Source organism: Oryctolagus cuniculus, chromosome 1 (assembly GCF_964237555.1).
Source record: "Oryctolagus cuniculus chromosome 1, mOryCun1.1, whole genome shotgun sequence".
In the NCBI taxonomy this organism is placed as follows: Eukaryota; Metazoa; Chordata; class Mammalia; order Lagomorpha; family Leporidae; genus Oryctolagus; species Oryctolagus cuniculus.
Window position 1 is genome coordinate 111,665,571 of NC_091432.1, and position 25,435 is coordinate 111,691,005.

The 25,435-nt window shown below is 54.5% G+C and overlaps 3 protein-coding genes across 21 annotated transcripts; 1 reads left to right on the top strand and 2 right to left on the bottom strand.

Moving 5' to 3' along the window:
- The first annotated feature begins 113 nt into the window (after positions 1-113).
- Positions 114-14,508, top strand: IFT46 (intraflagellar transport 46). 6 transcript variants are annotated; one of them, XM_070047178.1, is made up of 12 exons: positions 114-382; positions 929-1,011; positions 3,603-3,679; positions 4,467-4,606; positions 7,094-7,168; positions 7,326-7,419; positions 8,899-9,027; positions 9,834-9,955; positions 10,289-10,355; positions 13,162-13,222; positions 13,427-13,512; positions 14,187-14,508. In XM_070047178.1, the coding sequence occupies exons 2-12, from the start codon at positions 987-989 to the stop codon at positions 14,280-14,282; spliced, it is 972 nt and encodes a 323-aa protein (XP_069903279.1). In that variant the 5' UTR covers positions 114-382; positions 929-986; the 3' UTR covers positions 14,283-14,508. The 6 variants fall into 6 exon arrangements, with proteins under 6 accessions (XP_069903279.1, XP_069903285.1, XP_008248682.2 ...); XM_070047184.1 differs by having other exon boundaries at positions 129-382; positions 13,405-13,512; XM_008250460.4 differs by having other exon boundaries at positions 129-382; positions 4,488-4,606.
- An 88-nt stretch (positions 14,509-14,596) lies between these two features.
- TMEM25 (transmembrane protein 25) lies at positions 14,597-19,888 on the bottom strand. Of its 14 annotated transcripts, none has more exons than XM_070047198.1 (8): positions 19,654-19,888; positions 19,057-19,223; positions 18,737-18,767; positions 18,525-18,625; positions 18,284-18,373; positions 16,644-16,703; positions 15,340-15,616; positions 14,597-15,065 (listed from the first exon to the last, which is right to left on the bottom strand). In XM_070047198.1, the coding sequence occupies exons 2-8, from the start codon at positions 19,124-19,126 to the stop codon at positions 14,894-14,896; spliced, it is 801 nt and encodes a 266-aa protein (XP_069903299.1). In that variant the 5' UTR covers positions 19,127-19,223; positions 19,654-19,888; the 3' UTR covers positions 14,597-14,893. The 14 variants fall into 14 exon arrangements, with proteins under 14 accessions (XP_069903299.1, XP_069903298.1, XP_069903302.1 ...); XM_070047197.1 differs by having other exon boundaries at positions 19,544-19,888; XM_070047201.1 differs by having other exon boundaries at positions 19,057-19,146; positions 19,544-19,734.
- A 1-nt stretch (position 19,889) lies between these two features.
- Positions 19,890-25,230, bottom strand: TTC36 (tetratricopeptide repeat domain 36). The gene is made up of 3 exons (XM_051835998.2): positions 24,931-25,230; positions 23,785-23,973; positions 19,890-20,167 (listed from the first exon to the last, which is right to left on the bottom strand). Exons 1-3 carry the CDS (start codon positions 25,046-25,048, stop codon positions 19,908-19,910), a joined length of 567 nt encoding a protein of 188 aa, XP_051691958.1. The 5' UTR covers positions 25,049-25,230; the 3' UTR covers positions 19,890-19,907.
- Positions 25,231-25,435: the final 205 nt, after the last annotated feature.

The following is a 25,435-nucleotide window of genomic DNA, read 5'->3' on the forward strand; positions in this document are numbered from 1 at the left end:
GGAAAGGCATACCTATAGCCTTGCTTCTAAGTTGGAGGGCTAACTCTCCTGGAGCCGACATGAATCAGTCCGCGTTGCCAGACACGGCCGCTAGAGGGCGCAACAGCTGCATTTATTTAAATCATAGACAACCCAGCGGCTCGGCGGCCCAGAGAGGCTTTCACTGACTCCTCGGGCCCTCCTTCCTGCGCCCAGAGATCCGGGCGAGTGGAGGCCTCACGAGAATGAAAGCAAATCTCGCGACTCGTCTTTTTGCCTAGCGACGAACCCGCCGGTTGCTCCAAGTAGAATCCGTTAAGTGGCCAGAGCTGGTTGGAGTGAGCCCCTAGCCCTGGGCGGGGGTTCTTCTCCCGTAGAGGAGACGGATTCAGAGGGGCTACAGGTAATTCGTGCTCGTCGAGGAAGGAAACAGCCTTCCTCCCTCCCGAGAGGCGTTTGAGGGGTCGCCCTTCCCGCTGCTCCCATCTCCACGACAGCGGGCCGTTTCTGCGCCCCTTCCCCCCGTTGCTCCCCTCAACTGACATCCGGCCTGCGGAGCGGGGTGGACAGGGGCTGATGCTCCTGGGGACTCCCGGGTGGGACCTGGAGACTGGGGTTCGCCCCCTCTGCGGGGCGCCGCCCCAGGGCTGCCGCCGGGACGGAGCTTTCCCAGAGCCTCTGAGGTCTTCCCGAGAAACCCCAGCAGCCTGGGGAAGCTGCAGACGAATCCTGCTGTGTCCTTGTGCGGATCTGACGGCGCTGGGGAAGCTGCCCCCGAAGCTGACTGCCTCAACGCCTTGCCCTCTCGCTGCCGACAGTCCCTGCAGCAGAGTGACTGCGTTAACCGCGGGGTGGGCGGAGGAGAGGTTTGGTGTCCTGGGTAGGAAGGCGGGCCGAGTGCGCCCCGTGTCCCACGATGAGTCGTGTGAGCAGGTCTCCTTTTGCTTAGACCGAGATCGTTGAGAACCAGTCGTACGATGAGCGGCTAGAGATTAACGACTCGGAAGATGTTGCAAATGTTTATGCTCCAAGGTAAGAGGAAGGAAGAGGAAAGAAAACAAATGATCTTCAAAGAGCGAGGTGGATTCATGGTTATCTTCAAGAAGCTCGAGTCCCAGCTGCTCCACTTCCGACCCAGCTCTCTGCTATGGCCTGGGAAAGCAGTGGGAGATCGCCCAAGTCCTTGGGCCCCTGCACCCACATGGGAGACCCGGAAGAAGCTCCTGGCTCCTGGCTTCGGAATGGCCCAGCTCCGGCTGTTGTGGCCATCTGGGGGGTGAACCAGTGGATAGAAGACCTCTCTCTCTGCCTCTGCCTCTCTAATAAATAAATACATCTTTTTTAAAAAGTTCCTATTTTGTAATGCAAATTCTGACTTTCAGAGTTACGCTACTCCACTTGCCACTGTGTGTTTTCTCAGTAGTTAAGAAAGAGAAATCATGGCAGATTCTTCTTCCAACCCAACCCTATCACCATTTTTTACCAAAAAAAAATTCTTAATGGTTTTATGTATTTTCACCTACTACTTGAAAGGCTGAGAGAGAGAGAGAGAGAGCACCCCCTTCTACCCACTGGTTCACTCTCCCAATGCCAGCAACAGCCAGGGCTGAGCTAGGCTGAAGCCGGGAGCCCAGAACTCCATTTAGGTCTCCCACATGGGTGACAGGAGCCCTAGCACTTGAGGCATCATCTGTCTCCCAGGTTGCACGAGCAGGGAGCTGGCGCCTCAGTGGAGTAGCCAGGACTTGAACTGGCAATCTGATACGGGAGGTGGGCATCCCAAGCAGCTACAGTGCTCACCTCCCCATCACCAGTTACTTGGTGTTGCTGCTGTGTTCAGCGTCGGCCAGGAGTGCACTCTCTTAGTAGTTATTGTTGCTGTTTTTATTTTTACCAAAACTGTGCTTTGCTCAGCTTTGAAGATACTTCAGAGCTTGCCATTAACCTGCATCCCCAACCAAGAGCTCAATGGATGTCTTAGAGGACGTGATACGGTTCACTTGTTCAACAGACATCTTTGGATGTCTGCTGTGTCCCAGCCTTTTGCCTGGCACTGGGAATACAATATCTTAGACAAAAGACACATTGTCCCTGCCGTCCTGTTGCTTGGAATCATGGGAGACAGATGACAAATGAAAAAAACAAAAACAAAAAAGATAATGGCAAATGTGATCAGTGCTTTGATAGAGACAAAAATTGTTTGCTGTTATGGAAAACAATGGTGGGGAGGGAGACCTATTTTTGATAGAATGGCGAGGCTCTGAATGGGATGCTGGTGTTACAGGCGGCAGCTTAACCTGCTGCACCACAACGCCAGCCCCTCGCCACTCATTGCTTGGTGGACGCTTGGGTTGTTTGCACCTCTTGGCTGCCGTGAATAGTGCTGCTGTAAACAGGTATACGAGCGTCTGAGTCCCTGATTTCAGTTCTTTGGCGTGTACACCTCGCTACCAGATATGGTTTCTTTAAACGTTTATTTACTCAATGGGGCTGGCACTGTGGCGCAGCGGGTTAATGCCCTGGCCTGAAGCACTGGCATCTCATATGGGCACTGGTTCGAGTCCTGGCTGCTCCTCTTCTGATCCAGCTCTCTGCTGTGGCCTGGGAAAGCAGTGGAAGATGGCCCAAGTCCATGGGCCCCTGCACCCGCATGGGAGACCCAGAAGAAGCTCCTGGCTCCTGGCTTCAGATCAGCGCAGCTCCGGCCGTTGTAGCCATCTGGGGAGTGAACCAGCAGATGGAAGACCTCTCTCTGTCCCTACCTCTCTCTGTAACTCTGTCTTTCAAATAAATAAAACAAGTAAAACAAAACAAAACATTTATTTACTCGAAAGGCAGAGTGCCAGAGAGGGAGCGACACGGAGAGGTGTCTTCCATCTGCTGTTACACTCCAAATGCCTGTAACAGCTGGGGCTGGGCCGGGCTGAAGCCAGGAGCCAGAAAATTCATCCAGCTCTCCCATATGGGTAGCAAGAACCCAAATATGTGGGCCATCATTTGCTGTCTCCCAGCACGTTAGCAGGAAGCCGGATCAGAAGGATGGAAGTAGAGCAGCTGGGATTCAAAAATGAGCTCATATGGGACGCTGGCTTCACAGGTGGCAGCCATGGCTAGAAGTCAGTCTCCGGTCCTTTAGCTAGATGGACTTATTTTTATTTATTTATTTATTTTTTTTACAGGCAGAGTGGACAGTGAGAGAGAGAGAGACAGAGAGAAAGGTCTTCCTTTGCCGTTGGTTCACCCTCCAATAGCTGCCACGGCCAGCCCGCTGCGGCCGGTGTACCGCGCTGATCCGATGGCAGGAGCCAGGTGCTTCTCCTGGTCTCCCATGGGGTGCAGGGCCCAAGCACCTGGGCCATCCTCCACTGCACTCCCTGGCCACAGCAGAGAGCTGGCCTGGAAGAGGGGCAACCGGGACAGAATCCGGCGCCCCAACCGGCACTAGAACCTGGTGTGCTGGCGCCGCTAGGTGGAGGATTAGCCTATTGAGCTGCAGCGCCGGCTAGATGGACTTATAAACGCTGTTCCATAAAATGGCTGGGGCATAAAATATTATAAACCAGAAGTAGTCCTCCTTACAAGTCATCTTCACAACAACCTAAAGGGAAACCTTTTCTTCTAAGGACTTCCTTCTGCCCGCCTTCGCAGCAAGACCAGGGCTGATAATAACAGTGATCAGTACGAAGAGGAAAATAACAAGGTACAGTATAACCTGCGGGTTCCTGTGGGATTTCTGCCTGGGGGTCTTAGTAGCTAGTTTGAGATGGCACCAGGTCAACAGTGCACGTGTTCTTGAGCGCTGGTCTCCAGTGGTTGGGTGCCTTTGAGCTCATGCAGGAAACTCGTGCGGGAGTGGAGCTTTGTGATTTCTACTGCTCTTCAGGAATGAAGCCTGTCACTCAGCAGGTGGTACCTAGAGAGCCAGAAACTCAGAAAGGTAGGTTGTAATGCCAAGAACACGACCCTCGTGAGGCGGAAGCTACGCCTTGCATCTACCTTGGGGGGCCAGGGCAGGAGGAGAAATGTCAGTGAATGCAGACGGAAAACCCATCTTCTGGAACCACTGGCCGGAAGTCAGGCGCGGGCTCCATCCCGAGCTCTCTTCTCTCGATGGTTGCAAGCACCTTGCCCTGGGCAGCCTTGCAGATGGGAGACTAGCTGATCTTTGAGTCTCAAGATCCTCGAAAGTTCCCTGCTCCACCTTGCCCCGCTTCCTCCCCGAGTCATTACTGAGAGAGGTGCCGCTCAGCTTTGGGGTTGACGCAGTCGGGGTCACGTCCACGCAGAGCTCTCAGGGTGGCCCCGGGTACAGGAGGGAGGACAGAGCAGCCTCGGGCGGAGGACTGGCACGTGCCTGGTCTGTGGCTGGACAGGAGCAGGAGGCGGCGTGCGGGCCGCTCTGGGCGGGGCGGGGAGCAGTGCGGGCCCAGGCTGGTGTGCTGCCCCTCTCTCACATGGCCCCCTCCGCCCACCCTGCCCTGTCTCAGGAGAGGAAGAAGACCTCCCAGATGACCCCCCAGCGGGGCTTCAGTGAGAACGACGACGAGGACTACGGGGACGACGACGACTCCTCTGAGACCGACTCTGACACCGATGAGGACGAAGAGCACGGGCCCCCTCCGGAAGGGTGAGGGAGGCCGCCTGGCACGCGCGCTCAGGCAGGAGGAGACTCCCTGTCCAGACCTGGGGCTGGGAGGGCTTCGGGGGCAGCAGTGTGCCAGCGGCTCTCCTGAGCGCTTGTGTTTAGGGTTCTCAGATGTCTCCAACCCAGCACCGCCTCTCCCAGCCCCGTGCTCTCCCTTGCTCTCTCTGAGACTCGAGGGTTAGATGCTGTTCTTCAGGTAGCTCACGTTCTGAGCCCGAGAAAATGCATGTGTGCGCGGAGCGAAACGGGCCCTGTGCATCAGCCCCTGTGATTTAGGCCCTGTGCATCAGCCCCTGTGATTTAGGCTACCTCCTTTTTGGACCTCAGGAGCCTGGTGCCGCCTGGTGCCACATTAGTCATGACTCACATTAGTCATGACTCATTAGTCATGACTCACCCCCAGGGGTTTTATTCAAAGTGGATTCTAAGTCCCATCGATTGACAGTGCAATTACCGGTTCAATAAATGATGGCACAGTTGGTCAGTGGAATTCTACTTAGCCGTTAGAAGCTAGGTGGCCACTTTCCATGCACCGGCAAGGAGCAGTTGCCAGGAGGCGCTGCACAATTTTTAAAAGATATGAAAGCGTGTTTCTGCTGTGCTATCCTGTGTCTAACGCGAATGTCACACGGACTGTCTTTGGAGGACACACTAGGAACTGGTAATAATGGTCAGTTGGGGCAAGGAACTGCTGGTGGCAAGGGGACAGGTAGGAGTAAGCCGTAACTCTTCACTGTATTTATTTTGTATTTTTTACCAAGTGCATGTATCATAGTAACATAGTTTAGTAACTATAAAAACAGTGAACCCTGGGTTTTCCACCTGCATGTTTAACCCCGCACTGACGTCCACGGTTCTCACTGTGCTTCGTGATCATATTCTATAAGTCATATTCTAGGGAATGTAAACTTAAAAAGAGATCTATTTATTTGAAGGGCAGAGTTACAGAGAGAGAGGGAGAGAGAGGGGGAGAGAGAGAGAGAGAGAGAGAGAGAGAGAGAGAGAGAGAGAAAGGGAGAGAGATCTCCCATCCGCTGGTTCACTTTGGCCCTGGGCTGGGCCAGGCCAAAGCTGGGAGCCTGGAGCCCAAGTACTTGGGCCTTCTGCTGCTGCCTTCCAGGAGTATTATAGGACGCTGGATCAGAAGTGGAGCAGCCAGGGCGTGAACCGACACTCTGATGTGGGTTGCAAGTGGCAGCGGAACCTGCTGTGCCACAGCACTAGCCCTGGGAAATGTAAATTTTAATTCATTAATATATTTAATTTTTTAGAGTAAGTCTCACCAGAAACACCTTATTAACAACCTTATAACCCACTTGATATTTGCCAATGTTTATTTTGTTTTACTTTATTATGGTTAATACATATGCGCTACTGTTTTTTACTATATACATTGTCATAAATCAGTACTTTCTTTTTTTAATTAATTTATTTGAGAGGCAGTGAAACAGAGAATCCTCATCTACTAGTTCATCCTTCAAATGTCCACGATGACCAGGGCTGGGCCAGGCTGAAGCTGGGAGCCAAGGGGTGGCGGAGACTCGAGTATTTAGACCACCACCCGCCGCCCCCCAGGGTGTACACTCGGCAGGAAACTGGAATCAGCAGTGGGGCTGAGACAGGAGCCCGGGCACTCTGACACAGAATGCAGGTGCCCAAACCCGTCTTTTTTTATTTATTTATTTTGACAGGCAGTTAGACAGTGAGAGAGACAGAGAAAGGTCTTCCTTTGCCGTTGGTTCACCCTCCAAATGGCCACTACGGCCGGCGTGCTGTGGTGATCCGAAGCCAGGAGCCCGCTGCTTCTCCTGGTCTCCCATGGGGTGCAGGGCCCAAGCACTTGGGCCATCCTCCACTGCACTCCCTGGCCACAGCAGAGGGCTGGCCTGGAAGAGGGGCAACCGGGACAGAATCCGGCGCCCCGACCAGGACTAGAACCCAGGGTGCCGGCGCCGCAGGTGGAGGATTAGCATAGTGAGCCACAGTGCCAGCCCAAACAGGTCTTAACCATTAGGCCAAACACCTGCCCCACACGAGGACTTGGTATTAACTGTGTAAAATGCAGTCTGACAAACCCAACCATCTTCCGAAGTTTGGATATTTCATTTGGTTCCAATGACTTTGCTTTCATAAACATCGTCAAAACATCATCTCTAAAACATTTTTTTCTTGGCGTGAAGTATTTCCATGTCAGAAATCAAAATCTCTTATTCCACATTCTCTCATAATTCCTTCCATTCACAAAAAGGGAAGGCGATTTTTGTTACGGTTTGACATAAAAAGAATTCTGTTTTGGATTTCCTGCAGTTGCGTCCTCCTTCACTGTCAGATGATGGAGAAGGAATTATCACCAGCTTTAAAGCTGCCTTTCACAGCCCTGGATCAGGGCCCGTCCCCGGGTCAGGGGACACACGCTGTGCCGCCTCGCTCTTCTCCGGGCACCTGACCAAGTGGTGTCCCCTTCCCCAGGGCCTACGATCCTGCGGACTATGAGCACCTGCCCGTTTCTGCCGAGATTAAGGAGCTCTTCCAGTACATCAGCAGGTGAGCGCTAGGACCTCGCCCTCCACCCGCCCTGGCTGCCTCACCCGGACCTTGCCTACCTCTAGTCTGCAAGAGGGCCGTCTCCTTCTGTGTCTCAAGCCTAAACAGTAGAGTGGCTTTCTCTGACTGTCTCCACTTGGCCTTGACAATCCCCTAGGTACACACCTCAGTTGATCGAGCTGGATCACAAACTGAAACCCTTCATTCCGGATTTCATCCCAGCTGTCGGCGACATCGATGCATTCTTAAAGGTACAGGCAGTCCATCCTACAACTGGCTCCTTAGATGTTTCTCCCGACTGCCTGCCCTCCCTCTAACAATTCCAGTAATTTCCTAGACTGCATTGGCTACAGTGATAACATATTCATTTCACCAGAACCCTTAACCTTGCTATCTGATCCAAATTACACTCATTGCTAGTAAGTAATACTTTATTATCTCATTATAAATGAAAGTCATATATTTGTCATCCTAATTATGAATCCAAGATTTATATTTAGGATCCTATTGATCATATATTTTTTTCTTTTCTTTTTTAAAGATGTATTTATTTTTATTTGAAAGGCAGAGTTTACAGAGAAAGAGGGAGAGACAGAGAACTTCTATCCACTGGTTCACTCCCCACATGGCCACAACAGCCAGAGCTGGGTCAGACCAAAGCCAGGGGCTTCTTCTGGGTCTCCAACGTGGGTGGCAGGAGCCCAAGCACTTGGGCCATCTTCCTCTGCTTTCCCAGGCCATTTAACAAGGAGCTGGATTGTAATCGGAGCAGCTGGGACTCAAAATGGCGCCCATATGGGATGCTGGCGCTGTAGGCTGTGGCTTTACCTGCTATACTACAGCACCGACTCTGATAATATATTTTTGTCTAGGTAGTATTTAGTCCATCATGATAACAATCATGCTTTTTTTTTTTTAAAAGATATATTTATTTGAAAGGCAGAGCATCAGAGAGAGAGAGAGAAAGGGAGAGAGAGAGAAAGAAATATCTTCCATTTGCTGGTTCACTCCCCAAATGGCCACAACAGCTAGGGCAGGGCCAGGCTGAAGCCAGGAGTATAGAACTACATCTGAATCTCCTACGTGGGTGGCAGGGGCCCAAGTACCTGGGCCATCATCCAGTGCTTTCCAAGATGCATTTGCAGGGAGCTGATTACAAATGGAGCAACCAAGATTCCAACTGGCGCTCCCGGATGCGATGATAGGGGATGCTGGTGTCACAAGTGGCGGCTCAGTTCACTGCACCACAATGCCGGCCCCAGCATGCTTTATTTTTTTTAAAGATTTATTTTTATTTTACTTGAAAGGCAAAGTTACAGAGAAGAGGGAGAGACACAGAGAGACAGAGATCTTCCATGCGCTGGTTCACTCCCCAAATGGTCTCAATAGCAGGGGCTGTTCAGGCCAAAGCTAGGAGCCCAGAGCTTCATCTGGAACTTCCACGTGGATGCAGGGCCCAGATACTTGGACAGCCTTCCACTGCCTTCGCAGGTGCATTAGCAGGGAGCTAGATTGGAAGTGGAGCAGTTCCCATATGGGATGCTGGCATCGTAGGCAGCGGCTTAAACCCCTCCCTCCACGAGGACTCTGGCCCTGTCCCAGCATGCTTTCTAATACTGGGAACAAGGTGAGCCAGAGAGTTCTTCCTTTTCAGCTGATGGACGCAGCAGGTGTGACGCTGTGCGGCCCTCCCACTTTCCTTTCTGCTTCCTTCCCTTGTTCTTAACCAGGTCCCACGTCCTGACGGAAAGCCTGACAACCTTGGCCTGTTGGTGTTGGATGAACCTTCTACAAAGCAGTCTGACCCTACAGTGCTCTCCCTGTGGCTGACGGAGAATTCCAAGCAGCACAACGTCACGGTAAGAGACTGGCCCATCCCAGGCCCCGCTGCAGAGGGCCAGCGGGGCCATTTGTACCGTGCTTCCTGTCGAAAGGAGTAGCTGTGGCTTTGGGCCAGCTCTATTTCGCAGACAGTTTACTCGGGACATAATCCACATATCGTGTAGTTGACCCTTTACACTGCCCCACTCATTGGTGCTTGGTGGGTTCACAGAGTTGTACAGCCATGGTCACCTTCTAATTTAGACACATTCTCATCGTTCCAAATAGAAACACCACGCACATACGGAGTCACTCCTCATTCTCTCCCCCTCCTGCCCGGACGCCGGCAACCACTTCAGCCTCTTCTGGGGCTGCCTAGTGTTTAGTTGTTTGTGTTCACCACGTTTTGTTCACTCACTCACCACTCGTTCCCACTTTGATGAGCGATGCTACGGTGACTGTCCGGGGAGCAGTTTTGCATGGGCAGGTACTGTTCTTCCTCTTAGATCCCTGGGTAAGAGTGGGACTGCCGGGCCACAGGCTGTCGCTAACGTTGTCCGCAGTGGCCGCACCGCCGTGCAGTCCCACAGCAGTAACGGAGGGTCTGGTTTCTCCACAGCCTCACCAGCACTTGCTCTCAGCAGTCTTGTGGTTCTGGCCCTCCTGTGGGTGCGAAGTGGTGTCTCACTGTGGTCAGTCCTGCCCGTGGACTTGCCTGGAGCCTTTGCTGGGCCGTGGTTAGGCTGCCCTTTTCCTCGACTCCCTTGTATGTGGTGAGTCGCCCCGTTACAAACCAGAGCGCCGCTTCAGGACTGTCAGCCAGGGTCTCTCCTTGTTTTCCCAGCAACATGTGAAAGTAAAGAGCGTGGAAGACACGGAAAAGAATCCCAAAGCCATTGACACGTGGATCGAGAGTATCTGCGAGTTGCACCGGTCCAAGCCTCCTGCCACTGTGCACTACACCAGGTGAGAGTGCACACGCTGTGGCATGCCTCACCCTCGCCACCTTTGCCACCTTTGCCCCACTGCTCCCAAGAAGAGGCCCAAAGCCTGGGGACCAGTTTGGTCAGCTGCTGGCTGGGATTGCAGACAGAAGGATGCTGATTTCTCTGGTGTCATTACGGGGCCAGCTCCTCTGAGCCCCAGGCCCTGGGGGAATTTGGTTGGCACAGCCGAGGTTCTCCTGCATTCCTCATGGGCCAGAGTGAGGCCCTCTCCTCCCTCTAGGCACGTCCCAGTCCAGGGCCTGCTGCTGCCCTGGATCCAGCTTTCTCATCACTGTTACCTCTGTATTTCCAGGCCCATGCCTGACATCGACACCCTGATGCAGGAATGGTCCCCAGAATTTGAGGAACTTTTGGGGAAGGTGAGTGGAAAGGAACAAGAAGTAAGAGATGTGGCCCTCATGCCATGGTCCAGTGTTTTGTCCCTTACGGTATTATTAACGTTTTAGAAATGGAAGTATGGGGGCTGGCGTTGTGGCTTAGCAGGTAAAGCCAGTTCCTGTTCTGGCTGCTCCGCTTCCAATCCAGCTCTCTGCTAATGACCTGGGGAAAGCAGCGGAAGATGGCCCAAGTGCTTGGGCCCCTGCGACCTGTGTGGGAGACCGGGATGAAGCTCCTGGATCCTGGCTCCTGGCATTGGCCTGGCTCAGCCCAGCCCCAGCCATTGTGGCCAACAGATGGAAGATCTCTCTCTGCAACTCTGACTTTCAAATAAATCATTTTTAAAAAATAAAAGAAAAATTGAAGTACACCACCCAGTCAGAAGTGTGCACATGCGGTGAGTAGTGGTGCTGCTTTGGCCACTGAGCCCGCTGTGTGCGTTAGGTCAGTGTGCAGAACGCTGCCAGCTTCCTTGGAAGGCCTCAGGCCCCCACCTCCCAAGGCAGCCACCATCCTGACTTCTGATGGCATACATGAGCTTTGCCTGCAGGTGTTTTGTACTTTTTCTAAATTTCTTCAGGATTTTTGTTGTTTTTGGTTTTGTTTTTAAGGATTTATTTGTTTATATGTAAGGCAGAGTAACAGAGAGGGAGGGAAGGAAATCTTCCATCTGCTGGCCCACTCCCCAGATGCCCACAACAACCAGTGCTGGCTGAAACCAGGAGCCAGGAACTCCATTCTGCTCTCCCACGTGGGTGCAGGGGCCCAAGCCCTCGGACCATCTGCTGCCTTCCCATGGATATCAGCAGGGAAGTGGCTCAGAAGTGGAGCAGCTGAGATTTGAACCAGGGCTCCTATATGGTCTGCAGGCATTGCAGTGACAGTTTAGCTTGCTGTGCCACAATGCCAACCCCTATATTATTTCAACTTAATCACGCTTTGGTGTCCTCTTTAGCCCAGTATTTTGGGATATTTGTCTATATTTTTCTGTGTGATTGTTCATTTGTTCTTGTTTCTATATAGCATTTTATCATTTGAATACTTAACAATTTATCCATACTATGATGGCATGTGGGAAGTTTCTAGTTTTTGGTTGTAACAATAGTGCAACTAGGACATTCATTTTTTGTTTTTTAAGATTTATTTATTTACTTGAAAGAGTTACACACAGAGAGAAGGAGAGGCAAAGAGAGAGAGAGAGGGGGGTCTTCCATCAGCTGGTTCACTTTCGAATTAGTTGCAATGGCTGTAGCTGTGCTGATCTGAAGGCAGGAGCCAGGAGCTTCTACCGGGTCTCCCACGTGGGTGCAGGGGCCCAAGGGCTTGGGCCATCTTCTACTGCTTTCCCAGGTCATAGCAGAGAGCTGGATCGGAAGTGGAGCAGCCGGGACTTGAACTGGTGCCCATATGGGATACTGGCACTGCAGATGGCGGCTTTACCTGCTACGCCACAGCACCAGTCCCAGGAACATTCTAACATATCTTTTGGTGAACATATGCACTTCTTTTATTTTATTAATTTATTTATATTTTATTTTTTTAAAGATTTATTTATTTAGGTAGAGTTACAGAGAGGCAGAGGCAGAGGCAGAACCATCTGTTGGTTCACTCCCCAAATGCCACAATGACCGGAGCTGGGCTGATCCAAAGCCAGGAGCCTCCCCCAGGTCTCCCATGTAGGTGCAGGGCTCAAGCACTTGGGCCATCCTCCACTGCTTTCCCAGGCCACAGCAGAGAGCTGGATTGGAAGTGGAGCAGATGGGACTAGAACCAGTGCCCATATGGGATGCTGGTACCATAGGTGGCAGCTTTACCCCCTACGCCACAGTGCTGGCCCCAATCCTTATGTTCTACTATGCTATCTATACCTCGGTGGCTTTTTTCTCCCTGCTAAAATGTAGGCTCCATGGAGACAGTTTTTAGTAGTTTCTTAAAGAAACAATGTCTTTCTTCATGACACTTTAAAAGTGTGACTAGGGGACTGGACAGCTAGATTACAGGACATCCCTCAGTGAATACTATGCCAGGGAACCATGGCAGGGATTATTTTGGCAGTATTAACAGACAGCAGTGGTACATGGTTAAATTGGGAAAAAGCAGGTAAGCAAATTTCAGAACTGTATGCACTGTTTTTGGTGGAGAGAGAAAAAGTTTTATGAAGGCTGTAGTTTTAAACTTGCCATGTGACTTGTCTTGATCCAGCGCCTGTCACCGGGGTACGACGCCATGTCTGTTTTCTCTGTCCCCATGGGGGTCTCAGGACCATTAGGGATTACAACATCAAGTAATTCCTTGGCCATAGCCAGCCACTTCTTCACAGATCCACACAGGAAGACAACACGGCCGTCTAGTTTAGTTACCAAACCCTTTGGTCTGACGGGTCACCCGCCACTCCGGTAGTCACTGAGTGTGACCAGTCTGCCTCCCTGGGGGCAGGGGAAGCGTGTGGAATGAGTTGGCCATGGCTGCTGTGTGAAGTGCCGCAGGCCAGGAGTGCAAGGTCAAGTTGTGGGCAGGGCTGGTTCCCTGAGGCCTCTCTGCTTGGCCATTTCCCTTCTTCACGTGGCTGTCCTCAGTGTGTGTCTGCCCTGGACGCCGATTGTGGTAAGACCACCGCTCGGACGGCACTGACGGTCTCAGGGTCACTCAGTGATCTCTCCACATACACTCACATTCTGCGGTGCAATCAACACAGAATCGGGGGGCCGGGGTGGGGGGACACGGTTCAGGCTGGGAGCCCTGGGGCTTGAGCCTTTTGACTTCTGATTGAACCTGCGCCCCGTGCAGGTGAGCCTGCCCACGGCCGAGATCGATTGCAGCCTGGCGGAATACATTGACATGATCTGTGGTGAGTGCTCTCCTGCTCCCCGCCCCTGCACAGATCCCGGCCAGGCTTTTGAAAGGCCGTGGGTGTGGGTACTGCCTCCAGTTGAGCCAGCACTCAAGGGTGATGCCTGGGTGCACATGGCTGCTTGCTGGGGACACACGCACGTGCCTGTCACCCCCGAGTTTGTTTGCTTCTGTTTCTAGGAAGTGTGTTTGTTTGTTTTAGCCATCCTGGACATCCCTGTCTACAAGAGCCGGATTCAGTCCCTGCACCTGCTCTTTTCCCTCTACTCGGAGTTCAAGAATTCACAGGTGGGCCAGGCATGGAGCTCACCGTGGTCCCCCTGGGCTCACTGTGGCCGTGTCCCAGGGCTCTGTCTGCAGTTCCCACTGCCCTTCCGAGAGCAGCGGGGGAGGGGGAGGGTGGGAGGGTGTGCGCCTCGGGAAGCTGGGGGAGGGTCTCTGGAGGACTGTGTTCTCACAGCAGAACCAAGGGCCTCATGAGTGGAAGCAGGGAGGAGGTAAAAGAGGCCTCGTCTGTGAATCTGTATTTATTTATTTTCATTGGAGAAGCCGAGCGACAGATTCACTGATGGAGATCTTCCATCTGCTGGTTCACTCCCCACATACCCACAACGGTCAGGGATGGGCCAGGCCGAAGCCAGGAACTCAGTCCCATCCAGGTGTCCCATGGCGGTGGCGGGGACCTACGCACTTGAGCCATCATTGCTGCCCGCAGGGCTCACCAGCAGGAAGCTGGGACTGGACCGCAGACTCCCTGATGTGGGGTGCGCACGTCCCAGACTGTGGCTGAACACTGCTGGGCCAGACGCTCAGCCCTCGAGGCGCTTCACACAGCCACCAGCAGGATGCTGTTTGGAAGCAGAATTAGGAGACAGTAGCAGCTGACGGGTTTGCGAGAGGTTGGTTCTTGCTAAAATGCAGCAACTATGTGCGTACCCTAACTTCCCTCTCTTTCCTCACAGCATTTTAAGGCTCTCGCTGAGGGCAAGAAAGCATTCACCCCTCCATCCAACTCCACCTCCCAAGCCGGGGATGCCGAGACACCGGCCTTCAGCTGAGCCGCTTCCCGGGCAGCGAGGGCACGGCCGGCCCGCAGGCTGCCTTCCTGGGGCGGTGCGCAGCTTCACCGCTGCGGAGACGGGACGAGAAGAACTGGAATTTGCTGAGGGATCCGTGGAGCTCGGGCTGGGAGGAAAGCTTAAAAAGATACTTTGTCTGGGATAGGAATGCAATTACCTTCAAGTTCACTGACAAAGATTTTCTAAATAAAATACCCTACCTGTTGTTGTTTCCTGCTTTTCTTTGAAATGAAAGAGAAAAGGCTGTTGGAGCAGAAGGTGGAGGCAAAGAAGGTGGCCTGGTAATAATGAGGTCACGTGCAGGCAGTGTCATCAACCAGCTTTGCCCACGGAGGCCACCCCAGGGCGGGCGTGGAGGGACCCGTTTTGCTCGGGGTCCCTGTCCAGAGAATGCCGGCCTCCGGCAGGCCCCGTCTGGCTGTGCGCTCCCCGCCTCGCTGTTGCAGGAATCCAGGCAGGTGGCTGTGGCTGGGGTCAGGGCGGAAGTTGGAGAGACCGACGGATTTGGGGGATGTTTTGGAGTTAAAGCAAACTCTGGTCAGGAAACCTGAAACTGCACTGCTTCTTTTTTGATTTTTTTAAAAGTTTATTTATTTGAAAAGTACAGTTACAGAGAGGGAGGGAGAGCTAGGGACTGAACCGACCCCCATCTGGGTGCCAGCGTCACAGGCAGTGGCTGTACCTGCCCCACCACAGTGCCGGCCCTGGTGACTCCAGGTTCTCCCTGCTCTGAAGCACATCCCAAACCCTGCGAGGGGTGACCTGGGGATTACACGAAGTGTTACGTGGCTGAATCCATGCCCAGAGACTGCGAATAGCACGGGTGAGCTGCACTTCCTGTCTGAGCTCCTGGCTGTGCCTGCGCTTTTGAGTATCCCTTCTGCTCTCCACCCTGGCCTGAGCCACTGCTTCCAGTCTCCGCTGTCCCCCAGCTCCAGCTGCTCCCTCCTGGCTGCCTGCCCTGCGCCCTGGGAGAGGTCAGTTACCTTCTCTGCCTCCTTAACCCAGCTGTCAAACAGAATGAACACCAGCTCACCTCTTCGGCTCTTCCGAGGGTAACAGATACGTGAGAAGATGAAGTGCCACCAAGCGTAAATCTGCAGCGTGGCTCTTTAGATTTTCCATTTGGCTGCTCTGTCTCCACCCCAAGACCCTCACATCCACAGTTCCCAGATGTGGACCGCAAAACCCAGCTGCTTGCCGCACTCCAAACAGGGCTTGGGAGTTCTCTTCTGACTCAGCCTTTATGGAGGCTGTTTTTCGTGTTGGAAATGTCCCTCCCCATCTCTGCTGATCCGAGGTCCTTAACACTTCTACAACAAAAGTCAAGCCCAAGTAGTTACATCTTTACCCCTTCCTTTAATCTTACTAAAAAAAAAAAACGACACATAAGAGTTTTAATTTTTTGAAAGGCAGAGTAACAGAGAAGGAGAGTTTGAGAAAGAGCTGTCCTGGGGCTGGCACTGTGGCATACACCACCTGCGATGCTGGCATCCCACATGGGCACCAGTTCAAGTCCCGGCTGCTCCACTTCTGATCCAGCTCCCTGTTAATGTGCCTGGGAAAGCAGTGTAAAACAGCCCAAGCTCTTGGGCCCCTGCATCTATGTGGAAGACCTGGAAGAGGCTCCTGGCTTCGGCCTGGCCCATGGCTGGCTGTTGTGGCCATCTGAGGAGTGAACTAGAGGATGAAGGGTCTCTCCCTCTATCTCTGTGACTCTTTTGAGAATAAATAAATACTTAAAAAAAAATAGAGAAAGCTTTTTCATCTGCTGGTTTATTCCCCAAGTGACTGCAACAGCCAGGGCTGGGTCAGGCCAAAGCCAGGGACATGGAACTTGGCTAAAGTCTCCCAAGTGGGTGGCAGGGATCCAAGCACTTGGGCCATCCTCTGCTGCTTTTCCAGGCACGTTAGCAGGGAATTGGATTGGAATCAGAGCAGCTGGGACTTGAACTGGCACTCAGATATTAAATGCCAACATTTCAAGCAGCAGCTTAACCTGCTGTGCCATTATGCCTGTCTCAAGAATTTTTGTTTTAAAAAAACATAAACCAGTTAGGACAGATGACAGAAGAAAATGACCACCGACTATATAAGCAACATAATTTTGGAATGTGGACAAGAGTAACTGTGGGGTGGGCAGGGTGGGGAGGCAGAGAAGAACTCTGAAACCGTGGAGGAGAGAGCCCAGAACGGAAGCTGTTGGACACCGGAACCCTAGAAAGTGCCAGGAATGGAAGGTGCCAGGCGTTTCTGATGGCAGGTGTGCCGTGTGCGGCTGAGAGCAGGCCTGGTGAAGGGCTGTGGACGGAGTGGGGTCCCAGAAACTTCCCCACCTACCTCCTTGCCCCGACAGAAGATGGACAGCTCTGACCGCGGAGGCTCTGGGCAGGAGCACCTCTGAGGACAGAAGGAAGGGGCCGTATTTAAAATAAGGATTGTGGGGCCGGTGCTGTGCAGTAGGCTGATGCTCCGCCCGCGGCGACGGCGTCCCACATGGGCGCGGGTTGATGCAACAGAGCCGAGCGTGGGTGCGTGGGTGCTCGCTATTTATTTTCTCCACTGTGTGATTCAGAGATTTCATTTAGAAGGCATTTGAAGAAATGAAGCAAAGACATGGAACTCCATTCAGTCAAGTTTATTGAATTTACTTTGTGCTTCGCACTGTGCTAGGCAGTAACATGAGAAAAATTATAAAATAAGACCTCAACAGGGGAGAAACACACTGCACCTGGTGCTCTCCTGTCGTCGCCACGTTGCTTTTTACAGCATTCTTAGGTTGCTTTGGGGGGGTTTGTGGGCTCCCTCTCTCTCCACAATCCCCGGAACTGCTGGCACCACTGCGTTCTGTTCCTGTGGGGACCAGCCCCTAAAGTGCAGAGGGTGGGGCAGCCAGGGCGTGGCCGGGGCCGGGGTCCCACCGAGGGGAAGACATGCAGAGAGAGAAAGCCACCATCGATCCTGAGCCTCAGTCGCTCACAGTGAATGCCAGAGAGGTCAAACTCGGGGCTCTGGGGCCCTCGCTCACCCCCTTCCCTGGGGGCTGTGCTTAAAGTGCCAACACTGTAAAAGTGATGCATAGCTGCATGCTGTCCTGAGTGCCACGGACTTGTCACCTCCTCCTTCTACCCTGACTTGTGCTAACACCAGGCACTGGCACTGCCAGAGGCCAGGCCTTTGGGGTCGTCTAGGGCCCCGTGGAGTAAGTCCAGTGTATAATCTTTGATGCCCAGGAGGAGGCAGGGCAAGGGGACAGAGGACAGAGAGGTGTGCAGCAAAAGGGACCAGGCTGTGCTTGGCCAGGGCCCCGGGGCCAGGGGCCGGCTCCTGTGTGGAGGGCAGATGGGCTGGGCAGCTGGGGGGGGGGGTCCTACATTTCCCTGAGGGAACAAAGCTACATAGCACAGGAAGGTCCAGAACGTGCAGGGCCCTCCCTGTCCCCCCACGCAGGCAGCCCCATGCCTACTGTACAGGTGCAGAGGAGGAACGGGATGGGGGCCTTGCAGGCCACGCCACACCTGGATGCCGAGTGACGAGGGAACCCACCTGACGGAAGAGCCCCCCTTGCCTGGGCCCAGCCATCTCGTGCGGTCCCCAGCCTGAGTGAGCACAAGGGCTCAGGCAAGAGGACATCTGTGCCCCTGTGCGTCAGGGCCCAGTGAAACGCATCAGAGGGCACAGCAGCCAGGAGGCAGCCAAGTGGCGGTGGCGTGGCCAGGCCCGGGATGCCTTGGAGCAGGAGTGGGAGGGTGCAGCGGGGCCAGGAGGGCACTTGTCCCATCCTCAGCTCAGAGCCAGATCTCATCGCTGCTCACGCTGGACACTCGATAGATGTAGCCCAGCATTGGGAGGCAGATGAAGCCTGGGGACGGGGGACAATCAGGGACCCTCGATCCTTGGGGGCCTCTCTGCCCCTGGTACTCAGGATAAGCACGGGAGGGGAGCAGAGAGGCAGCAGCAGGCCCCTCCCTCCCCAGTACCTCGGCTGGTGAGGAGGCCGCCGGGCTCTGGGTCCAGAAGCTCTGGCCGGCTGCTATTCTGAGCCATCTGTTGGTCTGCTGGTTTCCCTGCTGGATGACAGAGAGGTTGGGGCCAGGATGAGGCGCGTGCCTGATGGGGCCGAGCCCCGCTGGGTAGCAAGCTCTCCCTCTGTCTCCCAAGCACTTCTGATGCTTTAAAGCAGGAGCAGCGGGGGCAGGGGAAGAGGAGGGCTGGGCGTACCTCTGCAATCCGGAGTGAGGTCGTTGAGCTGCAGGTTGGACGGGAGGGACATGTTCTCCCGCGGCAGGCGCACGTTGTTGAGTTTCAGGTTGTTGGAGTCACTACAGGGCGGACGGAGGCTTCAGTGCGCGCTGGCACCAGCAGCCCGGGCTCCGGTCCCCACCTGCCTCCAGGTCCAAACCATCCGTCCACCCAGCCCCAGGGAGAGTTACCTAGAGATCAGAGATGGGCGCCGGGAGAGGCCTGAGGAGAAAGAAACCAGGCCGTGACTGCCAGTGCACCCCCCCACGCCGGGCTCCACCCCTGCCCTTTCAGAGCCGGGACCTCAGAACAGAGGCCTCAAATGCCCAGCAGAGATGGGGTTCCCAGGGCCTGCCCCTGCCACCTGGGACTGGCTGGACCCATGGCAGGTGAGAGAGGGAAACCTAGCCCGAAGCCCAGGGCTTGGAGTGGGCACCCAGGGCATCGTGCACGCAGCGAGGGGGCTCTGGCCCCCAGAAGCGCTCTGCCAAAGAACGAACAGGGTGAGTACCTGAGCTCAGGAGGCCTGGCACGAGCAGCAGTGAGTGCAGGAGGGCAGCTGGGCCTGGGGGCAGCGCCATGGCCCTGCCAGGGCCCCGGACTGCTGAGAGAAGGGGCGAGCCGCGCTGTGAGCCAGGTGGGAGCTGACGGGCCCAGCAGTTCCTCCAGGAATTCACTCTCCAGGAACCAGGCATGGAAACACAAATGCAGAATAGCCCACAATAGAGCCCGAAGCCATAATGCACTCACACACGCACAAACACACACACACACACACACACACACACACACACACACACACACACACCCAGCAGGTGCCCGGACGCGCGTGGGAGCAGGATCCAGCACTGACTCCAGGGGTACAAACCGCACACACCCGCAAGCTTACAGAAGCAGCGAGAGCAATCGGACGCACACACGCGCACACGAACGTCACCCCCAGAGGACTCGCCTTCCCCCCGGCCCGGACCTCCCTCCTGCCCCATTCCCCATCCCACCTTTCCCAATCCTGGTTGCTGGGGTGAATTGGAGCCGAGCCGGGAAAATCGCAGGCGCGGGGGTCGCCGCAGCGTGCTCCCTCCGCCCCGCCCACTCCCGGACCGCTCACCTGGCTGCTGCCCCGAGCGCAGCCCGAGCGACTGCTCAGGTCTGAAGGGCGCCGCAGTCCGCGACAAGGGCGGGGGGCCGGCCAGGCAGGGCCAATCAATGTCCGACCGCGGGCGCCACGGGCCCTCCCTCCCCAGGCAGGTGGTGGCCGGTCCCGGGTGGGCCTCCTTGCTGCGCTCCCCCGAGCGTCCCTGCCCCTGTGCGTGGCGCGTGGGCCCGACGCAGAAGCAGGCGGAGTCGGTGAGCCCGGCAGCTTTATTGGTTCGGGGCGCCGCGCAGCTGCCCCATCATGTCGGCCAGCATGCGGTTGCACAGAGCGGCGTAGGGGTTGAGCAGCACCAGCTGGCGCCGCGCGAAGGGGCTGCCCAGCCGCGCCGCCCGCTCGAAGTCCCCGCGGGCGTCGTCGTCCCGGCCCTGCAGTCGCGCCAGCAGCCCACGCTGCACGAAGCCCTGGCGGGCGGCGCGGCCCCGGCCGCCGCTCAGCGCCAAGGCGCGCTCCAGGTCGTCCAGGGCGCCTGCGGGAGAGGCCGGGCGGGCGGGGTCAGCGGCTAGCGGGGATGCCCGGTGCCCGGTCTCCCGCGCCTCCGCGGCTAAGCCCGGCGCCGCAGGCCGTGCGGGTCCCTGAGGCGCCGGGCCGGGCCATTTGCACGCGCGGGTTTGCCCATGGAGGTGCGGGCCGTGGTTCCCCTTTGACGGATGCAGACTGGGCTGCACAGCCGCTTAGAGGCGGAGCTGGGACCAAAGGTCAGGCCTCGCCGCGCCCCGCTGACTGTCCACCACGAACACACCGAGACACGCACGTTGCGGGAAGGACCCTGCCCCGCTGTCCCTGCAGGTGGCGGCAGGCCATTCCCCTTAATAGTTATGCTTTTAGGCCGGCGCCATAGCTCACTAGGCTAATCCTCTGCCTTGCGGCACCGGCACACCGGGTTCTAGTCCTGGTCAGGGCGCCGGATTCTGTCCCGGTTGTCCCTCTTCCAGGCCAGCTCTCTGCTATGGCCCGGGAGTGCAGTGGAGGATGGCCCAAGTACTTGGGCCCTGCACCCCATGGGAGACCAGGAGAAGCACCTGGCTCCTGCCATCGGATCAGCGCGGTGCGCCGGCAGCAGCATGCCGGCCACGGGGCCATTGGAGGGTGAACCAACGGCAAAGGAAGACCTTTCTCTCTCTCTCTCTCTCTCTCACTGTCCACTCTGCCTGTCAAAAAAAAAAAAAAAAAAGTTATGCTTTTACTGTGTTCCACGTGACTCATGCTGAATCTCAGTTAACCAGGTTATACTTAGGGCTGGGGTACAGTGGGTTAAGCCGGGGCTTGGGTCGCCAGTAGCCTCTATGGGCACTGGTCCTGCCTGCCCCTCTTCCGATCCAGCTCCCTGCCAATGTGCCTGGGAAAGCAGGAGAGGATGAACCAAGGGCTTGTGACCCTGCACCCACGTGGAAACTCTGGTGGTGTTCCTGACTCTGATTAAGGCCATCCGGGGAGCTGAAATGGCAGATGAAAGATCTCTCACTCCAACTCTGTCTTTCAAATAAATAAGTAATTTTTTTTAAATTATGCTTAGCTGCACAGTCCTTGCAAATGCAGTAAAGTCAGCTTTTCATTCTTTTCCTTTTCAGGGTTTTTTTTTTCCCCCTTCCATGCCTTAGAAGTTCTCTGTTCCCTATGGTCCGCACTGATGGCCTCTCCTCATTCTCCCATTGTCTCCTGGATCTTCCGTATTTCCTGTACAGTACTTGAGGTGGGCCTCTGCGGAGGTCTTCAGTAAGATCCCCGACAGCTTCCTCCCTGTCTTCGCCTCAGTTCACTTCCGGTCTGGATTCCTTGGGGCGCTCCAGCACCACCCTGGAGCAAGGCCGCCTTCCCCCAGCAGGAGCTGTGCTCCCCGCCCCACCCACACTGCCCAGAGGCTCCGGGATTGCTGGACTGGAGGAGCCCAGGGCCTCCCGGAGGAATCACCTTGCTTCTCTACAGGGTTTCAGTCAGCGGCTTGTCCCCGGCTGCCTGGAACAGTGGCGCCTGCAGAAGGGCCTCAGGTCTCCATTATTCCCAGAAAGGAGCGTGAACTCCAGCCTGGAGTCCCACCACCACTGCTAGTCCTACCCATTCTGCTGTTCCCTCCCAGGCTTCTGTGGTAACACCTTGCATCAGCCTGGACTCTGGTCCCCAGCACAGTCCCCTGTGTCTCTGTGTCCCCACTTCAGCCCGAGTGACCTGAGAACAGCAGGTGCAATCCCTGTAAAACCCTCGTGATCCCCCGTGGTTTCAACAAGACACAGGGCAGTCACGGGCTGGCACTCCCTAGTCTTTCTGCAGGCGCAGCTTGGGCGTCTGTCCACACTGCCTGCTCCAGCCACCCTGCCCCTGTGCCTGCTTTCTGGTCCTCCGCAAACTCTACTTTCTCCCGCTGACCCAGCCAACTCCTCATCCTTCCAAACCTGCCTTTCAGGGACAGGGCCCCTGCTGACCCCTCTCGAGCCTGCTACGCCGCTGTCCCAGTGTCCGCTCCCTCTGCCCGCTGGCCTGCCACCTGCTGCCTGTGCCCAGTCAGATGATGGCAGGCAGGGTATTTCCCCTCCCTGGGCCTTGGTGTCTTTATGAATGAAACGGCAGGTAGGGTATTTCCCCTCCCTGGGCCTTGGTGTCTTTATGAATGAAACGGGGATGGCCACACTGGAGATTGTTGAGGGGTTGCGGAGATTGCCCGAGTTCCCACAGCTTCTGTCACTTAGGGACTGCTGTATACTGTATATATACTGTAGTATACTGTATATATACTGCTGTATACTGTATAATACTGCTGTATATTGTGTATACACCGTAGTATACTGTACACACAGTATACTGTAGTATACTGTGTATACACTGTAGTGTACTGTGTATATGCTGTAGTGTACTGTGTATATGCTGTAGTGTACTGTGTATATACTGTAGTATACTGTATATATACTGTAGCATACTGTGTATATACTGTAGTATACCGTGTATATGCTGTAGTATACTGTGTATACGCTGTAGTGTGCTGTGTATACACTGTAGTGTACTGTGTATATGCTGTAGTGTACTACAGGGCGACCTGAGCCAAGGCTGTCTGGGTATAAGGCTGTAGTATACTGTGTATATACTGTAGTATACTGTATATATACTGTAGCATACTGTGTATATACTGTAGTATACCATGTATATGCTGTAGTATACCGTGTATATGCTGTAGTATACTGTGTATATGCTGTAGTGTGCTGTGTATACACTGTAGTGTACTGTGTATATGCTGTAGTGTACTCTCAGGGCGACCTGAGCCAAGGCTGTCTGGGTATAAGGCTGTAGTATACTGTGTATATACTGTAGTATACTGTATATATACTGTAGCATACTGTGTATATACTGTAGTATACCATGTATATGCTGTGGTATACTGTGTATACGCTGTAGTGTACTGTGTATATACTGCAGTATATACTGTAGTATACTGTGTATATGCTGTAGTATACTGTGTATATACTCTAGTATACTGTGTATATGCTGTGGTATACTGTATATATACTCTAGTATACTGTGTATATACTGTAGTATGCCATGTATATGCTGTGGTATACTGTATATATACTGTAGTATACTGTGTATATGCTGTAGTGTGCTGTGTATATACTGTAGTATACCGTGTATATGCTGTGGTATACTGTATGTATACTGTAGTATACTGTGTATATACTGTAGTATGCTGTATATATACTGTAGTATACTGTGTATATGCTGTAGTATGCTGTGTATATACTGCAGTATACTGTGTATATGCTGTAGTATACTGTATATATACTGTAGTATACTGCATATATACTGCTGCTAGGTGTCAGCAGTGCATCTTTTCTCTGTGTGACCTCAGTGCCTGCCCTGGTGCCACACAGTTGGCGCTCACTGCTCCTTGACTGCACGCATGCACACCACTCTCTCACAAGAGCTCTGTGAGATCAGCAGGACCTGTTCCATAGCTCATCCTTCTTAGCAAAGAACACAGGCCCTGGGGAGCTCTGGGAGCTCCCCACGCCCCCAAGCCCAGCCCCCCCCCCCCCGGTCTCTGGGCAGTGCCCTCTGGGAACCCCTTCTGCAGGAGCTCCAGGCTTCACCGCTGCTCACCTGCCACGTCTCCTTGGAGTCGCCGGGCCTGGGCTCGGTTGTTGTAGGCTGAGGCTCGCTCAGGCAGCAGGTGGATGGCTTGGTCAAACCTCTCCAGGGCTGTGCCCAGGTCCCCAGCCTCGGCTGCCATCACCCCCTGCAGCTCCAGGGCCTTGGACTGCTCCAGCTGTGCTTGAGGGAAACCTCTGTCTGCCCAGAGGGGACAGGTGCGATCAGGACCAAGAAGAAAACGCATCTCAGGGCGACCTGAGCCAAGGCTGTCTGGGTGTGGGTCACAGAAGGGGTCAGTTGCAGTTTGGGGAGCTGAGGTCATCATGGTTGGGAGCTGGCATTGCCCGAGTTCCAGAGAAACCTGGGGGCAGGTCTTGGTTGGCCCCTGATTCATTGCCAAGGGGCTCCCATCCCTAGTTCCTTAACTTGTAGTTTAAGCACTCAAGGTCGCACAGCCCCTAAGTTGCATAGCTTGGGTTTGAATGCAGGTCTGTGGCTCTTTAGCTTGTTTCACTCTCCTACTTGTCCTACACAAAGCTTCTGCCCCCACGTGGGAGACCCAGAAGAAGCTCCTGGCTTTGGCCTGGCCCAGCCCCAACCGTTGCGGCCATTTGGGGAATGAGCCAGCAGATGGAATATCTCTCTGTTTCTCTCTCTCTCTGCACTCTACCTATCAAATAAATAAATAAAATCTTAAAAAGGGGGCTGGGGGCACTGTGACCACCCTACCAGAGCCTGAGGATCAGCTCGGATCTACCCCTGAGCCTTTCAGCCTAAAGTCCCCATAAAGCGTGGGCTTCCCAACCAGAAACAAAGGGCATCAAAACTCCATGAGGGGCAGTGGAAAAGCCAGTGAGCCAAGTCCGCTCAGTGCGTGGCAGATGCGTCTGCCCGCATGCCCGCTCAGCCACCCCCTGCCCTGTTTCCATCGGCCGTTCTGCAGGGGGTCATGTTCTCTGTTACAGCAGAGGTATTAGCACAGTCCATGGAGCAGGCCGGACAGACTGGCGGTCTTTGTCACATCCTTGTCACCAGGCATACTAAGGATCAGCCGAGCCCTCAGGTTCCAAGCTCAGCCGTAATCCCGGGGTCATGGAACAAGCTCTGTGTGCACTAGCCCATGTGCAGAGCCACTGTCCAAGGCCAAATGCTCACCTTCATCGGCTTCCTCCTCCTCTGCGTCTTCTTCCGGGTCCAACCCCACAACATCTCCAAACGGGGTGTTGGGGTTGAAGATGGCCTGCAGCACGGCGCGATCATTCGGAGTCGCCATGGTGCTCAACTCCAAACTCCCAGGAGGGGAGAGAAGCCGGGCTGGGGCGGAGCCGGCAGCAGGCAGCAGGCAGCAGGCAGCAAGCAGCCGCTTTCCTGGGACAACCTCTTTGTGGCTTGAGCTCAACCCCTCCGGCCTGGGGTCAGTGACCCGGGCTAGGCAGAATATTTACAGTTCTTTCCCCACTGCCCTCCTTTCCCAACACAGAACAAACAAATCCGCTCCAGCCTTAAGGTGGGGCAGAGCACAGCGCGCTGCGGCCTGTCACCCAGCCGGAATGATTTGGTTTGATTATGCATTAAGTATTCACAGTTGAGAACACTAAACTCGTTAGGTCCTGGGCATCCGTCTCCGGTGGGTAAGGGGACAGAACGCGGCTAGAACAGC

Excerpts from the sequence above, each read along its gene's own strand:
- IFT46 (XM_070047178.1), top strand. The coding sequence starts at position 987 with ATGTTGCAAATGTTTATGCTCCAAG. Across the intron at positions 7,420-8,898 it reads ACATCGATGCATTCTTAAAG|GTCCCACGTCCTGACGGAAA; the intron begins GTACAGGCAGTC and ends GTTCTTAACCAG. Across the intron at positions 10,356-13,161 it reads TTGAGGAACTTTTGGGGAAG|GTGAGCCTGCCCACGGCCGA; the intron begins GTGAGTGGAAAG and ends CGCCCCGTGCAG.
- TTC36 (XM_051835998.2), bottom strand. The coding sequence starts at position 25,048 with ATGGCGACTCCGAATGATCGCGCCGTGCTGCAGGCCATCTTCAACCCC. Across the intron at positions 23,974-24,930 it reads GGAGGAGGAAGCCGATGAAG|ACAGAGGTTTCCCTCAAGCA; the intron begins GTGAGCATTTGG and ends CCCTCTGGGCAG. Across the intron at positions 20,168-23,784 it reads ACTCCAAGGAGACGTGGCAG|GCGCCCTGGACGACCTGGAG; the intron begins GTGAGCAGCGGT and ends CCTCTCCCGCAG.
- TMEM25 (XM_070047193.1), bottom strand. The coding sequence starts at position 19,240 with ATGCCTGGTTCCTGGAGAGTGAATTCCTGGAGGAACTGCTGGGCCCGT. Across the intron at positions 18,768-19,056 it reads GCCAGGCCTCCTGAGCTCAG|GCCTCTCCCGGCGCCCATCT; the intron begins GTACTCACCCTG and ends CTTTCTCCTCAG. Across the intron at positions 18,626-18,736 it reads CGCCCATCTCTGATCTCTAG|TGACTCCAACAACCTGAAAC; the intron begins GTAACTCTCCCT and ends TCCGCCCTGTAG.